The 19,118-nt window shown below is 44.6% G+C and overlaps 2 protein-coding genes across 2 annotated transcripts; both read left to right on the forward strand.

Annotated features, from left to right (window-relative positions):
- The first annotated feature begins 5,673 nt into the window (after positions 1–5,673).
- Positions 5,674–8,082, forward strand: LOC116060812 (sorting nexin-20-like). Its single transcript, XM_031314559.1, has 3 exons — positions 5,674–5,724; positions 6,541–6,677; positions 7,228–8,082. Exons 1-3 carry the CDS (start codon positions 5,700–5,702, stop codon positions 7,897–7,899), a joined length of 834 nt encoding a protein of 277 aa, XP_031170419.1. The 5' UTR covers positions 5,674–5,699; the 3' UTR covers positions 7,900–8,082.
- A 3,530-nt stretch (positions 8,083–11,612) lies between these two features.
- On the forward strand, positions 11,613–18,451 carry LOC116060815 (M-phase phosphoprotein 6-like). The gene is made up of 5 exons (XM_031314563.2): positions 11,613–11,808; positions 12,575–12,687; positions 13,371–13,461; positions 13,991–14,094; positions 17,838–18,451. The coding sequence occupies exons 1-5, from the start codon at positions 11,761–11,763 to the stop codon at positions 17,974–17,976; spliced, it is 495 nt and encodes a 164-aa protein (XP_031170423.1). The 5' UTR covers positions 11,613–11,760; the 3' UTR covers positions 17,977–18,451.
- The last annotated feature ends 667 nt before the right edge of the window (positions 18,452–19,118 follow it).

Consider the following 19,118-nt stretch of genomic DNA (forward strand, 5'->3'; position numbering starts at 1 on the left):
ATTGGCTGGCTAGCTAGCTAGCTAGGTTGATGCTACGACAAGATGTTAGCTAGCACGCTAACACGTAGCTAAATAACATGTAAAAATAATAAACGTAGCTAGCTAAGGTTTAAGGAGAGGTTTATGAAAAAATACTAATCGAGTCATTTCTTTTTTATATTTTTGTCTATTTTCAGATCCGTCCTCAGATGGTAATGATGACCTATTACCCCGTCTCCTCTGCTCCAGACCTTTGATGCTGAGACTAATGGCGTTTTTCCATTACATGGTACCTGCTCGACTCGCCTCGACTCTACTCGACTTGACTCGACTCGTCTCACTGTGCGTCTGTTTTCCATTGCAGATTTTAACCGCCTCAGCGTGGCTGGTTGTCTTGCCGGCTCGACGCACACACCAGCACACAAGTATAAACATCAGGCCACTTGAGCTTGTTTTACAGTTCTGTGGAGGCTCCACGCAGAGCTTTCGCCGTAGCCTGTGTAGTATGTGGCCTGATGTTTATATTTGTGCGCTGGTGTGTGCGTCGAGCCAGCTACAGCGAAAGCTCTGCCTGGACTGGAGCCTCCGCAGAACTGTAAAACAAGCGGCGCCGTAGTATACTGCGACACACACACAGAATGTCGAAGGTGTGTGTTGTTGCCACAGCCAGAAGACACATTTTATTTCAGAAGAAGCTGGAGGCAGCAAAAAAAAAAAACACAGCTGGCTAAACTGTTTAAAAATAGCAGGACACCCCCGTCTGTCGCTTTCACGTCACATTTTCGGCTCGCCTCAGCTCGCTGGGAACCTCGACTGAGGACGTACTAAATATAGTACCTGTTAGCAGGTACCAGGTACTTTTTTTCGTAATGGAAAACCAAAAAAGGTGAGTAGAGTCGAGCTGGTACCATGTAATGGAAAAGCGCCATAACCAGAGTGAGAAAGAGACTTCACCTGCCCCTGGAACGGCCCGTTAAGGTCCTGACCCACCGGGCCGAGCCATTTTGGCTGATTTGACATGTATAATCGGGGGGGGGGGGCGGGCACTGCCGGCAGTCAGACTCAATGAGCCATCTGATTGGTGGAGAGCTAACCAGGAAACGAGGAGCAGGATGAGCGTGACTAGAGTCTCTCAAAATCTGATGAAGATCTTTTAAACTGACCTTTGTTGATCTGAAATGAAGACAGATTCAGCAGCTGCACGGCCTATTTCTCTCTTCAAATTTTTTCAGAAACACGTTTCGGTGAACTATTTTAGGACAATATGAGATCGGATTCTGAACGAGCCGCCATGACAGTCTGGCTGTGAATTTCTGGAGAAACCAGACCCACGTGACGCGTTCGTCCAATCAGCTGCTGGTCTGGTCTCTTCGGTGTGTTCTGAGGAACTTTTTGACCAACTCGGGGAGACTGATCAGTCACACTGGCTTTACTGCTGACGGTCGGCTGTCGGCTCTGGGCCTTAACGGAAAAACTTCAAATGGTAATCAGGGCTTACGCTGCCTTCACACTGGCACTTGAAATTAGCTCCGTAATACGCAACGCGCCCCCACTGGATGTCGTACTACACCGTTGAAAGTGTCGGAAGCGAGTAGAAAAAAAAATGGCGGCGAGACTATTGCCGTTTTTCCACTACATGGTACCTGCTCGACTCTACCCGACTCTGCCGCGGTGCCCTGTCCTCCTTTTTCCATTTGCAGATTTAGTACCGCCTCATGCGTGAGGCGAGCGTGGCTGGTTGTCATAGCGACACTGCCGTGACCTAACGCGACACACACCCAGAACGTGGAAGCTGTGCTGTTGATTCTCAGCATTTGGCTGTTTGCCAGAAGACACACACACATACACAGACACACACACACACACACAGACACACACACACACACACACACAGACACACACACACACACACACACACAGACACACACACACACACACACACACACACACACACACACACACACACACACACACACACACACACACATACACAGACACACACATACACACACACACACACAGACACACACACACACACACACACACACAGACACACACACACACACACACACACACACAGACACACACACACACACACACACAGACACACACACACACACAGACACACACACACAGACACACACACACACACACACACACACACACAGACACACACATACACACACACACACACACACACACAGACACACACACACACACACACACACAGACACACACACACACACACACACACACACAGACACACACACACACAGACACACACACACACACAGACACACACACACACAGACACACACACACACACACACACACACACACACAGACACACACACACACACACACACACACACACACAGACACACACACACACAGACACACACACACACACACACACACACACACAGACACACACACACACACACACACACACCCAGACCGTGGAAGGTGTGTGTCTGATTCTCATCATGTGGATGTTTGCCAGAAGACACATTTAGTTTCTAAAGAAGCTGGAGGCAGCAAAAAAAAAAACACCGCTGGCTAAACTATTTAAAAGTCGTCTGTTGCTATAGCGATGATGACGCAGTGATTAGCGACGATTCTCTCCGACCAATCAGGAGTCTGCAGGCTGTCACGTCACCTTTTGGTATCGTCTCAGCTCTCTAGGAACCTCCACGGAGGTGGTACTAAATAAAGTACCTGTTAGCAGGTACCAGGGACTTTTCATCAGAATGGAAAACCAAAAAAGGCGAGTAGAGTCGAGGCGAGTCGAGCAGGCCCGTGGTACCAGGTACCACGTAGTGGAAAAGAGCCAAGCCCGCAAGAACAGCGCCATGTCTTTAAGCAACCGTGGGCTTAGCGGTTAATGGTGGAACTGCACCCCTCTGATCCAGAAAGCTTCTATATTTCAGTGGATATTCTTTTTTGGGTACATCAACTTACCAGCCAGAATACTTTCACTAGTAGCCGAATCCAGAGTAATTCAACCCGCCCATGTCGCCCCTGCACTGCGCATGCTCATATGAGGTTTCTACCGAGGTCCCGTAGCTGTAACAATGGATAGCTAATGGCTGTAATTCACCATGTGTTCTATTAATACAGCCATGGCATTATCTTATGATACACCCGAGGGATGTATGTTGTAAAGCCTATAACGTGGATGAGAGATGAAGCTGGTTTGCAGGTTTTATGCACCTAAATATGTCAGTAAGAATACATGAAAAGTATAATTGAAGTATAATTATAACATAATATATCATTTAATGTATAATAAGAGTTACTTAACTGTAAATTACATTATTATTAATAGCTATAAAATACAAGTGGCAACAAAAATGGGATAAAGTATCAAATATACATGCATGTGCAGCCCAAAGAGTGGTGAAAGATACAATGCATAAAATACTAATCGAGTCATTTTTTTTTTTTTTTTTGCCTATTCCCAGGCAAGAAAATGCAGGCCCACCTGTGTTAGCAGTGAGACAGGAGCCTGAACTTGCAGATCCTAAGAAAAAAATTGAAAATGTTCACATGCAGCCATCGGTGGAGTCCACCCGTGTGGTGAGTTTGTCGCTATGGTGCCTTGCAGGGCTGCACGATATGAGGAAAATATGTGATACCTGTGTGTGTGTGTGTGTGTGTGTGTGTGTGTGTGTCTGTGTGTCTGTGTGTGTGTGTGTGTGTGTGTGTGTGTGTGTGTGTGTGTGTGTGTGCAGCCAGTCTATAAAGACAGAGGGTCTTATCTTGCACCTGGCGCAGCGCGAAGCCCGACATAGTGTCTTTGCTACTTTAAGACCATCCAGCACCCACATCGCTTAAACAGCAAATACACCTGTCATGGGCATGCTTGTCTTACAGGGAGGTGTGTTCAGGTGCATTCTGGGCATGCTTGTCTTACAGGGAGGTGTGTTCAGGTGCATTCTGGGCGTGCTGGTCTTACAGGGAGGTGTGTTCAGGTGCATTCTGGGCGTGCTGGTCTTACAGGGAGGTGTGTTCAGGTGCATTCTGGGAGTATCGCTATCTTGAGGCAGCGGGAAGTGATGACACCATTGACCAACAAAAACCTGGTCTAAAGTCAATAACGCAGCATTTCATTGTTATTTTAACAGAGCATTAGTAAAATGCTCCTAGGCTCGTGCACAGCGCATGCACACTATGCTTGTTACACACACAGGGACGCACAGCAGCACACACACACACACACACACACACACACACACACACACACACACATACACACATGCAGAAGATTACAAATAAAAATATTACGGTGTAAATCCTCCATCATAATAGCAATGCTCCAAGGTCCAAACGCGCCTGGCTTTTAAAGGGAATGGGAGATGATCTCTGATTGGTTGATTGCATGTTACGCCCAAAACACCCCTCTGATTAATGAAGACACTAAGTACAACCCTTTAGAACCATGCACCCGGCACACGGACCCTTTTTCACGCCGTCAAACTAGCAAAAGTGGATTAGGACACGCCCTAAACACACCTGCACCAGGCGCTTCACGCCGTGACCTCAGATGGTTAAAATCAAGGGGGTAAGCTTCGCTTCAGAGCTCGAACCTCCTATGGCGCCATTCTGATGCTACCAAGCCATCACCTCCCGTTAGCATCCCATTGACTGCCATTCATTCTGACGTCACTTTGACAGAGAATAACTTTACATCTGAAGAGTTTAAAGACTTTATTTGTCCATTGTTTATTTCTAAAGAAACACGACAATGTATAAAAGGCTCCATTACCTTGTAGCTCACGTTATGGCTCCGTAGCAGACGTTTTTATAAAAATAGGCTAACGATTGGGTCATAACCACGAGACTTACTGTCTCATAGTAGAGGAATTACCGTATAGTACAGGAGAAGCTCTCAGGCAGTTTGGACTTCCATTAGCTGTTTAAGTTTAATTCCTAATGTTAACTATCATTTTAGTGATCAATAATTAGCCTGTGTCTATGTTATCTCCTTACATATACCTACGCTCTCCGTCTCTGCTAGATTGGGAATGATTGAGATTTCTCTTGGCACAGCTACCAGAAGACTTCCAACTTCCAGAACTCTTCTCAACTCCTTCACTGAGAGGAGATTATCTGCTGTGGTTAACTCCACCCGGCTGGTTACACGGAGCCATAAAACAAGCCCTCCCCTCTGAGTGTGAGTCTGCCAACCCACTTCTCTCTTCACTTTCACTTCCTGTTTCTCTGAGTTTATCTCTCTCCGTCTCCGTCGGTTACTCCAAACATTTCACCTGTTGACGTGTTTTCAGGACAAACTGATTTTATTTCTTCTTCAACATCTCTCTGAGCTGCAGCACTGAAGGTGAGACACTTTATTATATATCTGTGTTTAATAAAATCATAAAGTCAGTGATGGGAAACTCTCACAAACTGACTGAAGTAGAATACACGTCATAAATACATATAAATATTAACCATGAAGGAACCAGAGGCTGTTAGTGCAGGATGGACACACAGCATGTGATGAGTTCAGGATATTAAAGCTGTTTTTCTGATTTTTTAGGGATTAAAGGACAGCGTAATTGTAATATTTCAAGACAAAAAGTAGTTCCTCCCCCTCCCTTTCCTTCCTCTTCTCTGTAGTATTTTCAGCGTGTGTATTAGTACTTGTACTGCAGTAAATGAAGATGATAAATGATGTTAATGAAGTAGTTGTTGATGTTGTGCAGGTCGGGAGTCTGATGGCAGAACCAGAGAGGACTGAAGGTCAGATTCTGACTCAGGATGATTTATTCAATATTACACACACATGAAGAAATAAAAGACGTCTATAGACAACTTCATTTATATATTTATATTTACATTTATTTATATATTTATATTTACATGTATTTATATATTTATATTTACATTTATTTATATATTTATATTTACATGTATTTATATATTTATATAATAAGTGACTCATTTATGTATTTTAGGATGTAAAATAATTAAATTCTCATAGTCTCATTAATTTATATTAAATACAACATTCCATCAAAGTTTGAATTTTTTAGACAATAATAATCTGAATGATAATCTGTGTGTGTGTGTGTGTGTGTGTTTCTGTCTGTGTGTGTGTCTGTGTGTGTGTGTGTGTGTGTGTTTCTGTCTGTGTGTGTGTGTGTGTGTGTGTGTGTGTGTGTGTGTGTGTGTGTGTGTGTGTGTGTGTGTTTCTGTCTGTGTGTGTGTGTGTGTGTGTGTGTGTGTGTGTGTGTGTGTGTCTGTGTGTGTGTGTGTGTGTGTGTGTGTGTGTGTGTCTGTCTGTGTGTGTGTGTGTGTGTGTGTGTGTGTGTGTGTGTGTGTGTGTGTGTGTGTGTGTGTGTGTGTGTGTGTGTGTGTGTGTGTGTGTGTGTGTGTGTGTTTCTGTCTGTGTGTGTGTGTGTGTGTGTGTGTGTGTGTGTGTTTCTGTCTGTGTGTGTGTGTGTGTGTGTGTGTGTGTGTGTGTGTGTGTGTGTGTTTCTGTCTGTGTGTGTGTGTGTGTGTGTGTGTGTGTGTGTGTGTTTGTGTGTGTGTGTGTGTGTGTGTGTGTGTGTGTAGCTCCCTGTTGTTCCACTTTAACCACTCAGCAGCTGCAGCAGAATCTGCGGGCGGAGAAGAAGAGAGAGAGACCCGTCAGGCTGCTGTTTGAAATCCCCACGACTCGAATCATCGAACATCTTCTGTCCAAATATGTGGTGAGATACACACACACACACACACACACACACACACACACACACACACACTGACAGAGACAGATACAGTATTAAAGGACCACTAAGGTCTATATAAAAGCATCCAAAAAGCATTTTATGCTACCTGTGTGTCTCAGGTGTATGATGTAATGTTACCTGTGTGTCTCCAGGTGTATGATGTAATGTTACCTGTGTGTCTCAGGTGTATGATGTAATGTTACCTGTGTGTCTCCAGGTGTGTGATGTAATGTTACCTGTGTGTCTCCAGGTGTATGATGTAATGTTACCTGTCTCCAGTTGTATGATGTAATGTTACCTGTGTGTCTCAGGTGTGTGATGTAATGTTACCTGTGTGTCTCAGGTGTATGATGTAATGTTACCTGTGTGTCTCCAGGTGTATGATGTAATGTTATCTGTCTCCAGGTGTATGATGTAATATTACCTGTGTGTCTCAGGTGTATGATGTAATGTTACCTGTCTCCAGGTGTATGATGTAATGTTACCTGTCTCCAGGTGTATGATGTAATGTTATCTGTGGTCCTATATCCAGGTGTATGACATCGTGGTGATGCGTTCTGGCAGCTTTGATTCCCGCCATGTGTCGGTGGAACGCCGTTACAGCGAATTCTCCCGCCTCCACCACGACCTGCTGGAAGAGTTCGGCGATGAGCTGGAGGAGGTCGTTCTCCCGCCCAAACTCCTGAGCGGGAACTTCAGCGCTGACGTCATCTCGAAGCGCCGCCTGGCCCTGCAGGACTACCTGGCGAGACTCTACGCTGCTCGCTGCGCCCGCCACGCTCCCCGCTTCGCCCGCTTCTTCACCGAGCCGGAGCAGAAACGGGCGCACGGCCTGCTGCGGGCGGGGAAGTTCACGCTCGCCACGCAGCAACTGCAGACCGTCCTGGAGCTGGAGGAGAAGCTGTTACCGTGGCAACACCCGACACTGAGCGTGCCCACGCTGGCCGCCCTCGCCGTGTGTCACCGCGACCTGGAGGAGGCGGAGCCGGCTTTCGCGGCGGCACAGAAAGCGCTGCCGGCGACCAGACGCTACGGGCTGAAGCAGTACCAAGCGGCGCTGCTGGAGCTGCTGGTGGATCTGGGGTACCAGCTGGGACGTCCCACGGCCACGCTACAGCACGAGCTGACCCTCCTGAGGGACGCCGAGAGGGGCGAGGCCACCACGCGCTCGCTGAAGGAGATAGTCGTCCAAAACTTCACCTGAGCGCCTGAAGGAGTTAGAGGACGTGGGCTCGCCAACAGATTCTCTTCACTGACAGAATGATGTCATTAGGTGGCGTGATGGCATGATGTATGACACGCCAGTGCGTATATGCAGTTTTTGCGTGTTATCAAGACGCATTATCACTTTTTTGCGTGTTTATCAACGCCGTTTGGTCTCCATTGACCTACATTGTGTGTGAATTATCGCCGTAGCGAGTAGTATGAAAGGACTGAAGTCCACGGACGGGTTAAACACAGGACTTTCACCCAGGAGAGTCGGGACTGCGTCCCGCGTGTGGATGTTTATCAACCGTTTATTTTTTTTTATTTTTTTTTTACACGCGTGTGACGTTGTTCTCGCGATAACACACATATACAGCGTAGACATACACGTGGATAGCTCAAAATGCGTACAGATAACACGCCATTTGGCTTCAGGAAAGTGGCGTGTATGTTAACGCAAAGTCATGATGCCATGTTGTCACTGACCAATGACAAGCAAAGAAAACAGACCCCGCCCTCCTACAACCACAATGGCTGCAGCTGATTGGATGAACCTGTCACGTGGGGCTGGCTGCTCCCAGATGTGGAAACAGACCATAATGGCGGCTCGTTCAGAATACGATCTCTTATTTTATGAAAACATTCTAAGAAATAGGCCGAGCAGCTGCTGAATCTGTCTTCATTTCAGATCAACAAAGGTCAGTTTAAGAGACTTCTGTCAGCTGGGGCGCCTGGGTAGCTCACCTGGTAGAGAGTGCGCCCCATGTACAGAGGCTTGGTCCTTGCTGCAGCAGCCGCAGGTTTGATTCCAACTTGTGACCCTTTGCTGCATGTCATTCCCCCTCTCTCTCCCCTTTCAAATCTAATATATGTATATATCTATATAAGCTGTCCTGTCAAATAAAGGCCTAAAAATGCCAAAAAAATAAGAAACGATTTCCGTCAGCTTTTGAGAGGCACCGAACTGAGCCGGGCAACTTGGCGCCCCGCCTCTCCCAAGTCCCCGCGACGCTCCCAGAATGCATTGCACGGCTGCTCCCATACACACACACCTTCAGCGTTTAGCAGAGCGCCTGCAGTAAAAGAGACGATTGAACTTTAGTAGGAACTCAACTCTGCGTCACGCTGCCGTGGCCAATCACCAATGATCAATAACTTTGGTATGAATGTGATCAGGGCGTTCCTGCCAAAGAGAGGCTGCCTCTCAGTGAACTCTCCCTGAATAATTAAAGGTTAAATAAAAAACAAATTAAAAAAAACTTCAGATCTTCTGTCTGGAAAGTTCTGCAGAAAATCACAGCGATGACACACAGAGACACCTGTTCTGTCCTCTATAATCCAGATTATTATATATTTAACATGCTGTCTGTTCCCTGTCCTCTATAATCCAGATTATTATATTTAACATGCTGTCTGTTCCCTGTCCTCTATACTCCAGATTATTATATATTTAACATGCTGTCTGTTCTCTGTCCTCTATACTCCAGATTATTATATATTTAACATGCTGTCTGTTCTCTGTCCTCTATACTCCAGATTATTATATATTTAACATGCTGTCTGTTCCCTGTCCTCTATAATCCAGATTATTATATATTTAACATGCTGTCTGTTCCCTGTCCTCTATACTCCAGATTATTATATATTTAACATGCTGTCTGTTCCCTGTCCTCTATAATCCAGATTATTATATATTTAACATGCTGTCTGTTCTCTGTCCTCTATAATCCAGATTATTATATATTTAACATGCTGTCTGTTCCCTGTCCTCTATAATCCAGATTATTATATATTTAACATGCTGTCTGTTCCCTGTCCTCTATAATCCAGATTATATATTTAACATGCTGTCTGTTCCCTGTCCTCTATAATCCAGATTATTATATATTTAACATGCTGTCTGTTCTCTGTCCTCTATAATCCAGATTATTATATATTTAACATGCTGTCTGTTCCCTGTCCTCTATACTCCAGATTATTATATATTTAACATGCTGTCTGTTCCCTGTCCTCTATACTCCAGATTATTATATATTTAACATGCTGTCTGTTCTCTGTCCTCTATACTCCAGATTATTATATATTTAACATGCTGTCTGTTCCCTGTCCTCTATAATCCAGATTATTATATATTTAACATGCTGTCTGTTCCCTGTCCTCTATAATCCAGATTATTATATATTTAACATGCTGTCTGTTCCCTGTCCTCTATAATCCAGATTATTATATATTTAACATGCTGTCTGTTCCCTGTCCTCTATACTCCAGATTATTATATATTTAACATGCTGTCTGTTCTCTGTCCTCTATAATCCAGATTATTATATATTTAACATGCTGTCTGTTCCCTGTCCTCTATAATCCAGATTATTATATATTTAACATGCTGTCTGTTCTCTGTCCTCTATAATCCAGATTATTATATATTTAACATGCTGTCTGTTCCCTGTCCTCTATAATCCAGATTATTATATATTTAACATGCTGTCTGTTCCCTGTCCTCTATAATCCAGATTATTATATATTTAACATGCTGTCTGTTCCCTGTCCTCTATACTCCAGATTATTATATATTTAACATGCTGTCTGTTCCCTGTCCTCTATACTCCAGATTATTATATATTTAACATGCTGTCTGTTCCCTGTCCTCTATAATCCAGATTATTATATATTTAACATGCTGTCTGTTTACTGTCTGTAGTAATTAAAGTGTGAATCTCTGCAGAGGAACTCATGTTTGACAGCTTCCTGTTTCTGCATCCTCCATCCACACTGACAACAGAAAACACACAAGTTACACAAACTGTTTCACTGTATGAAGACACACACACACACACACACACACACACACACACACACAGACACACATAGACACACACATACACACTAACACACACAGCATATACATTAACACACATATACACACAGACACACACACAGAGACAGACACACAGAGAGACACAGAGAGACACACAGAGACACACACACAGACACACAGAGAGACACACACACACACACACAGAGACACAGACAGTCTGTCAGCAGCAACAACAGAACTTTTAGTGGACGCTGTTAAGACATTTTAACGACGTGTCTCGTCAGGTTGATGAGGAAGGAGAGGCTTGGTCCAACTGGAAGAATTAACTAAAGGTTTCATAAACAACATGATGAAAAATGACACGACAAAACACGTGAACACTGCTGAATGACAGGCTTCCCCTTCAGGAATTACATCAATCAGTCCCGTGACATTGTAGCTTTCACAATTATAGTTCCCATTCTATTCCCATTGGCCCATCGTTGGCATGGTGATGGGTTAAGCACATCTCATTGGCTTTCTCAATTTCCTTAGGTGAGATGGTCATACCCATAGATATTGTTCTATATCTATGGTCATACATCTAACATGTTACTAGTTATTGCATTCAATCATATTTTCCTAACCCGGCTGCAATGTGTACTGAATGCATCTGAACCAAAGTTACATTGTTTTAACTTTTTAAAACCTAACAACACTAACTGCTGCTGAACATTAGTCCTGTAGGGTTACATTACAGCTTGGTTCTGGTTTAATACTGGACCAGTTTCACAGATTGTTGTTCACATCAGACACTCAGACACACAAACATGGAGACAGAGAGTCCAGGTTGGTTGAAACACGGTGGTTAGCCTTTAAACATCAATGATATCTGAGGTAGATTATCCGGACTGTTGACTGATAAAAGCTGCTCGACGTTCGGCTGCTTCTGTCTGAGTTTCAACAGCAGCTGCGTGGAGCCGCTGCGCGTGCGTTTAGCCTGAGATAGCCCGGTTTTTCATGTAGTTTAGTTTGGATTGTTGTCTCTGAAACGGTTTAATAATGGCGTCAGACTCCGTCAAACTCTCCAAGAACCTCTTACGCATGAAGGTAGGTAAAGCAAAGGGAGATACTAGTCGTGTGTTAGCTAGCGTTAGCTCTCATTCCAGACTCCATTCAGAAATTAGACAATTATAGGTTTCCTGGTTTTTCGGAGAGTTGTACTAACGGCGAACTTGAACTGTATACATGGTTATGTAAAGGTTGATCCAGTTAATAATTCGGCATGTAATGTAGCTACTTCATGGCTTTTACATTCAGCAAATCAACAGATAACCTGACTCCCTCTGTGTATTTTGTTGGATGTATGCTACCACAGAATACCTACAGTTTTGAGTGAGGTTCTGTAGATGACAGGGACACGTTTTTAGCTTGTTTAATTAAAATAACCACATTGTTAGCCAATACTCCCCCCTACCAAAGTTGTTTCTGATTAAAGTGTGTAAAGCTAACAAACAAGAGGAGAGACCAACCGTTTGTTCGCTAGCTTTAGCTCTCATTCCAGATTCCATTCAGAAATCAGACGATAATCTGTTTCCTGCTCTTTGGGAATCTCCAACTAATGGCATACTTTTACTTTGTACTTGTGTATGTAAAGTTGGAGCGTAGCATTTAATTTTAGCTACTTCATGGCTTTTTATTGAGCAAAATCACCAAATAACCTGACTCCCACTGTCTTTCAGTGTATATGTTGCTACCACAGAATACCTCGAGTTTTGAGTGAGGTTCTGTAGATGAGAGGGAAGCGAGTTCAGCTGGCTTAAATAATCTCTCCTGCCAGAGACTGTGATTTTGAAAGTGTGATGTGTTTGGGCAGTTCATGCAGAGAGGTCTGGACGCTGAGACGAAGAAGCAGCTGGAGGAAGATGAGAAGAGGATCATCAGTGATGAACACTGGTATCTGGATCTGCCAGAGCTGAAAGCTAAAGAGTACGTATCACATTCACCGTGCAGGGCTGGCCGGGGCAATCTGGGCAGGATGGGCAAATGCTAGGGGCGCTTACAGTCCAAAGGAGTAGAGCAATGTTGAAGATAATAAGAAAAAAATGTTAGAAATGTGACAAAAAAGCCAAAAATACGGATACACAGGGGAAGAATTAATCAAAGAATTTCTCTGTGATTGGATGTAACGTTTAGATGTCTTACTTACTACATTTGAGTAAAGTAGGAAAGGTTTCTGTTTAGTTTTAAATTCAGAATAAGTTAATATAACCATCAGTAAGTTAATTTAGTTCAGACAGGACAGAGACACACACACAGATACACATACAGATACACACACATACACACACACACACACACACACACACACACACACACATACATACAGATACACACGCAGACACACACACACACACACACACACAGACTAAAACCTAGAACTCCTAAACTCCTAACATCCTGGTCTCTGGGAGCCGTTGACCCAGTCTGTTTTCTAACATCCTGGTCTCTGGGAGCCGTTGACCCAGCCTGTTTTCTAACATCCTGGTCTCTGGGAGCCGTTGACCCAGCCTGTTTTCTAACATCCTGGTCTCTGGGAGCCGTTGACCCAGCCTGTTTTCTAACATCCTGGTCTCTGGGAGCCGTTGACCCAGCCTGTTTTCCCCCGTCAGGAACCTGATCGTGGAGGAGAAGAGTTTCGGGCCCTGTGAGGAGCTCAGGTACGGACGCTTCTCCTTCAAAGGCTTCAACCCAGAAGTGGAGGTCAGTGTGTGATTTCTCCCCCTCAGTGTTCACTGTGTGGTACTGGCCCTTTAAGAAGGTCTGACAGATGAAATGTTGTGGCTGGGCTATAATCTCTCACATATTTAGGGATGGAACCATCAACTCAACTTTGAGGTCGTTCATTTCTCTACATTTGACTTCTTTTCTTCACGTTGTTGTTTGTTTGTTTGTTTCTTCGAGGTTGTTGACACTTGTTCAGCGCCTCTCTGTCTGTCTCTGTCTGTCTGTCTGTCTGTCTGTCTGTCTGTCTGTAAACTAAAACTTTTTTAATGATGCGGTTTGCACAGTTACTCAGCGCTTTATCACATCAGAATATTTACTATCCACTTAGTGTGAGAGTGGGCAAGTTGTGTTTTTATGCTTTTGTGTTATGGTTAGGATGTGCTTGCAGGAAAGACGAGAGAGGGTTTTGTGTGTGTGTGTGTGTGTGTGTGTGTGTGTGTGTGTGTGTGTGTTTAAAATATAATAACTTGTAAAGACAGAACCTGTTCCTGTGTCCCGCTGACAGAAACTGATGCTGTTGATGAATCCCAGAGATGAGACGGAGACGAGAGACGAGGAAGACGTCAGCCGCATGCAGACAGACGTCACAGATGAAGAGATGGCTCTCAGGTACACACCAGACCAGGTCTCACACCCTCACAGGTAGACCAGGTCTCACACCATCACAGGCTCTCAGGTAGACCAGGTCTCACACCAGACCAGGTAGACCAGGTCTCACACCCTCACAGGTAAACCAGGTCTCACACCCTCACAGGTAGACCAGGTCTCACACCATCACAGGCTCTCAGGTAGACCAGGTCTCACACCATCACAGGCTCTCAGGTAGACCAGGTCTCACAGTCTCTCAGGTAGACCAGGTCTCACACCATCACAGGCTCTCAGGTAGACCAGGTCTCACACCCTCACAGTCTCTCAGGTAGACCAGGTCTCACACCATCACAGGTAGACCAGGTCTCACACCAGACCAGGTAGACCAGGTCTCACACCCTCACAGGTAAACCAGGTCTCACACCAGACCAGGTAGACCAGGTCTCACACCCTCACAGTCTCTCAGGTAGACCAGGTCTCACACCATCACAGGCTCTCAGGTAGACCAGGTCTCACACCCTCACAGTCTCTCAGGTAGACCAGGTCTCACACCATCACAGGTAGACCAGGTCTCACACCATCACAGGTAGACCAGGTCTCACACCCTCACAGGTAAACCAGGTCTCACACCAGACCAGGTAGACCAGGTCTCACACCCTCACAGTCTCTCAGGTAGACCAGGTCTCACACCATCACAGGTAGACCAGGTCTCACACCCTCACAGTCTCTCAGGTAGACCAGGTCTCACACCATCACAGGCTCTCAGGTAGACCAGGTCTCACACCATCACAGGCTCTCAGGTAGACCAGGTCTCACACCAGACCAGGTCTCACACCCTCACAGGTAAACCAGGTCTCACACCAGACCAGGTAGACCAGGTCTCACATCCTCACAGTCTCTCAGGTAGACCAGGTCTCACACCATCACAGGTAGACCAGGTCTCACACCATCACAGGCTCTCAGGTAGACCAGGTCTCACACCATCACAGGCTCTCAGGTAGACCAGGTCTCACACCATCACAGGCTCTCAGGTAGACCAGGTCTCACACCAGACCAGGTCTCACACCATCACAGATAGACCAGGTCTCACACCATCACATGCTCTCAGGTAGACCAGGTCTCACACCAGACCAGGTCTCACACCATCACAGATAGACCAGGTCTCCCACCATCACATGCTCTCAGGTAGACCAGGTCTCACACCAGACCAGGTCTCACACCATCACAGGTAGACCAGGTCTCACACCATCACAGGTAGACCAGGTCTCACACCAGACCAGGTCTCACACCCTCACAGGGAGACCAGGTCTCACACCCTCACAGTCTCTCCAGCACTGCTTCTAAAGAGAGCAGAGAGACTTTAGTACGTTAACGGTAGGGCTGGGTCCTGAATTCAAAACTTTTTTGGCACCGACCTAATTACCTCTAAAGTATCGAGTATCGAAAAATTCCTTGTTATTCAATACCTAGGGAGTCTAATAATGTCTGTGATTGGCTGTCTAACGTTACCCGTCGTAGAGACACTTTTGTTTTGATTATTCATCTAAAATCGTGTAAATATTTTGTTAAAGCACCAATAGTCAACACCACAATATCGTTACGGTATCGATATTGAGGTATTTGGTCACCATATCGCCCAGCCCTACAGAGACGGCTCATGTAATCGGAGCTGAAACATAAAAAATATAATACATAAAAAGATCTGTGCCGTAATGTTGTCATTTCTTTTTGTTTTTATAAAATTGGCATCAGAAAAAGTATCGTTTAGGAACCAGTATCGAAGTCACGGTATCGGTACCGAAAATGTTTGAACAATACTCAGCCCTACGTAACGGAGTCTTTGTTCAGACCTGAAACATTCGGAAACATCCAGTCAGACGCTGGTTCTGGTCTGGTTTCTAGGTTTTTTTAAAAGTTTTTTATTTTTTATTTTTTAGCAGGTTTAGTTTAGTTGTGAGAAGATGACGAGTGACTGAGAAACCAAAGAGGGCAGAGCACACTTCGTCAGTGATAAAAATTTCTACTTGCCCAAAGTCTAGTTTTACTGGCCCCTCAACCACCAGGGTACAAGCAGCCCAAAGTCTAGTTTTACTGGCCCCTCAACCACCAGGGTACAAGCAGTCCAAAGTCTAGTTTTACTGGCCCCTCAACCACCAGGGTACAAGCAGCCCAAAGTCTGGTTTTACTGGCCCCTCAACCACCAGGGTACAAGCAGCCCAAAGTCTAGTTTTACTGTCCCCTCAACAACCAGGGTACAAGCAGCCCAAAGTCTAGTTTTACTGACCCCTCAACCACCAGGGTACAAGCAGCCCAAAATCTAGTTTTACTGGCCCCTCAACCACCAGGGTACAAGCAGCCCAAAGTCTAGTTTTACTGGCCCCTCAACCACCAGGGTACAAGCAGCCCAAAGTCTAGTTTTACTGGCCCCTCAACCACCAGGGCACAAGCAGCCCAAAGTCTAGTTTTACTGGCCCCTCAACCACCAGGGTACAAGCAGCCCAAAGTCTAGTTTTACTGTCCCCTCAACAACCAGGGTACAAGCAGCCCAAAGTCTAGTTTTACTGACCCCTCAACCACCAGGGTACAAGCAGCCCAAAGTCTAGTTTTACTGGCCCCTAAACCACCAGGGTACAAGCAGTCCAAAGTCTAGTTTTACTGGCCCCTAAACCACCAGGGTACAAGCAGCCCAAAGTCTAGTTTTACTGGCCCCTCAACCACCAGGGTACAAGCAGCCCAAAGTCTAGTTTTACTGTCCCCTCAACCACCAGGGTACAAGCAGCCCAAAGTCTAGTTTTACTGACCCCTCAACCACCAGGGTACAAGCAGCCCAAAGTCTAGTTTTACTGGCCCCTCAACCACCAGGGTACAAGCAGCCCAAAGTCTAGTTTTACTGGCCCCTCAACCACCAGGGTACAAGCAGCCCAAAGTCTAGTTTTACTGACCCCTCAACCACCAGGGTACAAGCAGCCCAAAGTCTAGTTTTACTGGCCCCTAAACCACCAGGGTACAAGCAGTCCAAAGTCTAGTTTTACTGGCCCCTAAACCACCAGGGTACAAGCAGCCCAAAGTCTAGTTTTACTGGCCCCTAAACCACCAGGGTACAAGCAGCCCAAAGTCTAGTTTTACTGGTCCCTCAACCACCAGGGTACAAGCAGCCCAAAGTCTAGTTTTACTGGCCCCTAAACCACCAGGGTACAAGCAGCCCAAAGTCTAGTTTTTTATTTTATTTTTTTTTTAAATCTTTTGATAAAACACTTATTTTATTTCAAAGCATCCAAAAACATGTCAAACTGTCCCAAAACAAACCGAGCATCAAAACCATAAACCAGTAAAAGAGATGGAGCTCTGACCTGATCTCTGATAGTCTGATGGTTATATTATAATAATTATCTGACAGACACTAAAATTAAAAACGTAAACAACAACAAAAGCAGCCAATAAAATGACTAAAATCTGTCAAATGTTGGAAAATAAAACCGTGAAGAACTCAGTTCCTCCAGATCAGATCACATTAGTCTGATGGTTATATTATAATAATTATAATAATAATCTGATAGAACATTAGTCTGATGGTTATATTATTATAATTATAATAATAATCTGATAGAACATTAGTCTGATGGTTATATTATTATAATTATAATAATAATCTGATAGAACATTAGTCTGTTATATTAATATAATAATTATAATAATTGATAGAATTTATGATCGTAATAATGTGTCGGAGGAAACTCCCTGACTCTACATCTCTTCTTCTTCAGGTACGAGAGTTTGGTGGAAAGCATGAAGAAGAAGTTTGCGAAGAAGCGCGAGAGAGCTGCGCCAGAAGAAGAAGAAGACGTGAACCACAACGCCGTGGAAACGACCACGAAGAGGAAGTTCCTGAAGCCGCAGGACTGAAGGACTCTGCTCATTGGACGGTTTTTAGAGGGTTTTAAGTCTGCTTGGATGTTATACATCCTGTTTTATAGAGAGGTGTATCTTTGACATGACTCAGCGTTTTACAGTCTGTGCTGCAGCATGACTCAGCGTTTTACAGTCTGTGCTGCAGCATGACTCAGCGTTTTTACAGTCTGTGCTGCAGGATGACTCAGCATTTTTACAGTCTGTGCTGCAGGATGACTCAGCGTTTTTACAGTCTGTGCTGCGGGATGACTCAGCGTTTTTACAGTCTGTGCTGCAGGATGACTCAGCGTTTTTACAGTCTGTGCTGCAGGATGACTCAGTGTTTTTACAGTCTGTGCTGCAGGATGACTCAGCGTTTTACAGTCTGTGCTGCAGGATGACTCAGCGTTTTTAGTCTGTGCTGCAGGATGACTCAGCGTTTTACAGTCTGCTGCAGGATGACGTGTCATTAAATACACAGCTCAGTGGATCCAGGTGTGATTTCTTTAACCGTCACAGAAAGGGTCCAACACGCTTCAGAAGCATCAAAAGACTCTGATAAAAGCACTGAAAAGAGGTTTGAAACGCTGAGTACAAGGCAACAAAATGTGTCAAGAAAGGCTTCGACAAAAACACCGAAAACATGTTAAAGGTGTCGGTAAAAGAGCTTTAAATAATCTTTAAAAACGTTGAATAAAGGTGGAGAAATGAAGGGTCAAATCACTTGACCCGTTTTCAAAGATTCTTTATCAGAAATATGTTCTGCCATTCAATATAATAACATGGTTTCATGTTATTAACAACAGTTTCCTGACTAAACATCAACATATATTCATCTGAGCTTCACTAGAGTGAAAATAATTCATCATTTCTGCCTATTTTACTCCAGAATAAGGTATAATTTCATGTACAGTAAATGTGGTTAATTGGCCATAAATTAAAAATATTAAGTGTAAAACTATTGTAATAAGTTGGCTAGGTCCACAAAAGAATTGGGTGATTCTATACTTTATGCTTTATAAAAAGGCAGAACAGACGGAGTTAATTTAGTTGGAGGACAACAAGTGGTGGACAGGAAGACAGCAGGAGGGTGAAGGGTCAGAGACAGCTTTTAAAGCTATAGTACGTAGTTTCTGTCTCCCCCAGGAGGAATTCTA

This window comes from Sander lucioperca, chromosome 7 (assembly GCF_008315115.2).
Source record: "Sander lucioperca isolate FBNREF2018 chromosome 7, SLUC_FBN_1.2, whole genome shotgun sequence".
Lineage (NCBI taxonomy): Eukaryota > Metazoa > Chordata > Actinopteri > Perciformes > Percidae > Sander > Sander lucioperca.

Bases quoted from the DNA above. Each gene is read 5' to 3' on its own strand.
- LOC116060812 (XM_031314559.1), top strand. From the start codon at position 5,700: ATGGCAGAACCAGAGAGGACTGAAG. The intron at 5,725-6,540 runs GTCAGATTCTGA...GTGTGTGTGTAG, and splicing joins AGAACCAGAGAGGACTGAAG to CTCCCTGTTGTTCCACTTTA. The intron at 6,678-7,227 runs GTGAGATACACA...TCCTATATCCAG, and splicing joins ATCTTCTGTCCAAATATGTG to GTGTATGACATCGTGGTGAT.
- LOC116060815 (XM_031314563.2), top strand. From the start codon at position 11,761: ATGGCGTCAGACTCCGTCAAACTCTCCAAGAACCTCTTACGCATGAAG. The intron at 13,462-13,990 runs GTCAGTGTGTGA...TCCCGCTGACAG, and splicing joins GCTTCAACCCAGAAGTGGAG to AAACTGATGCTGTTGATGAA. The intron at 14,095-17,837 runs GTACACACCAGA...CTTCTTCTTCAG, and splicing joins GATGAAGAGATGGCTCTCAG to GTACGAGAGTTTGGTGGAAA.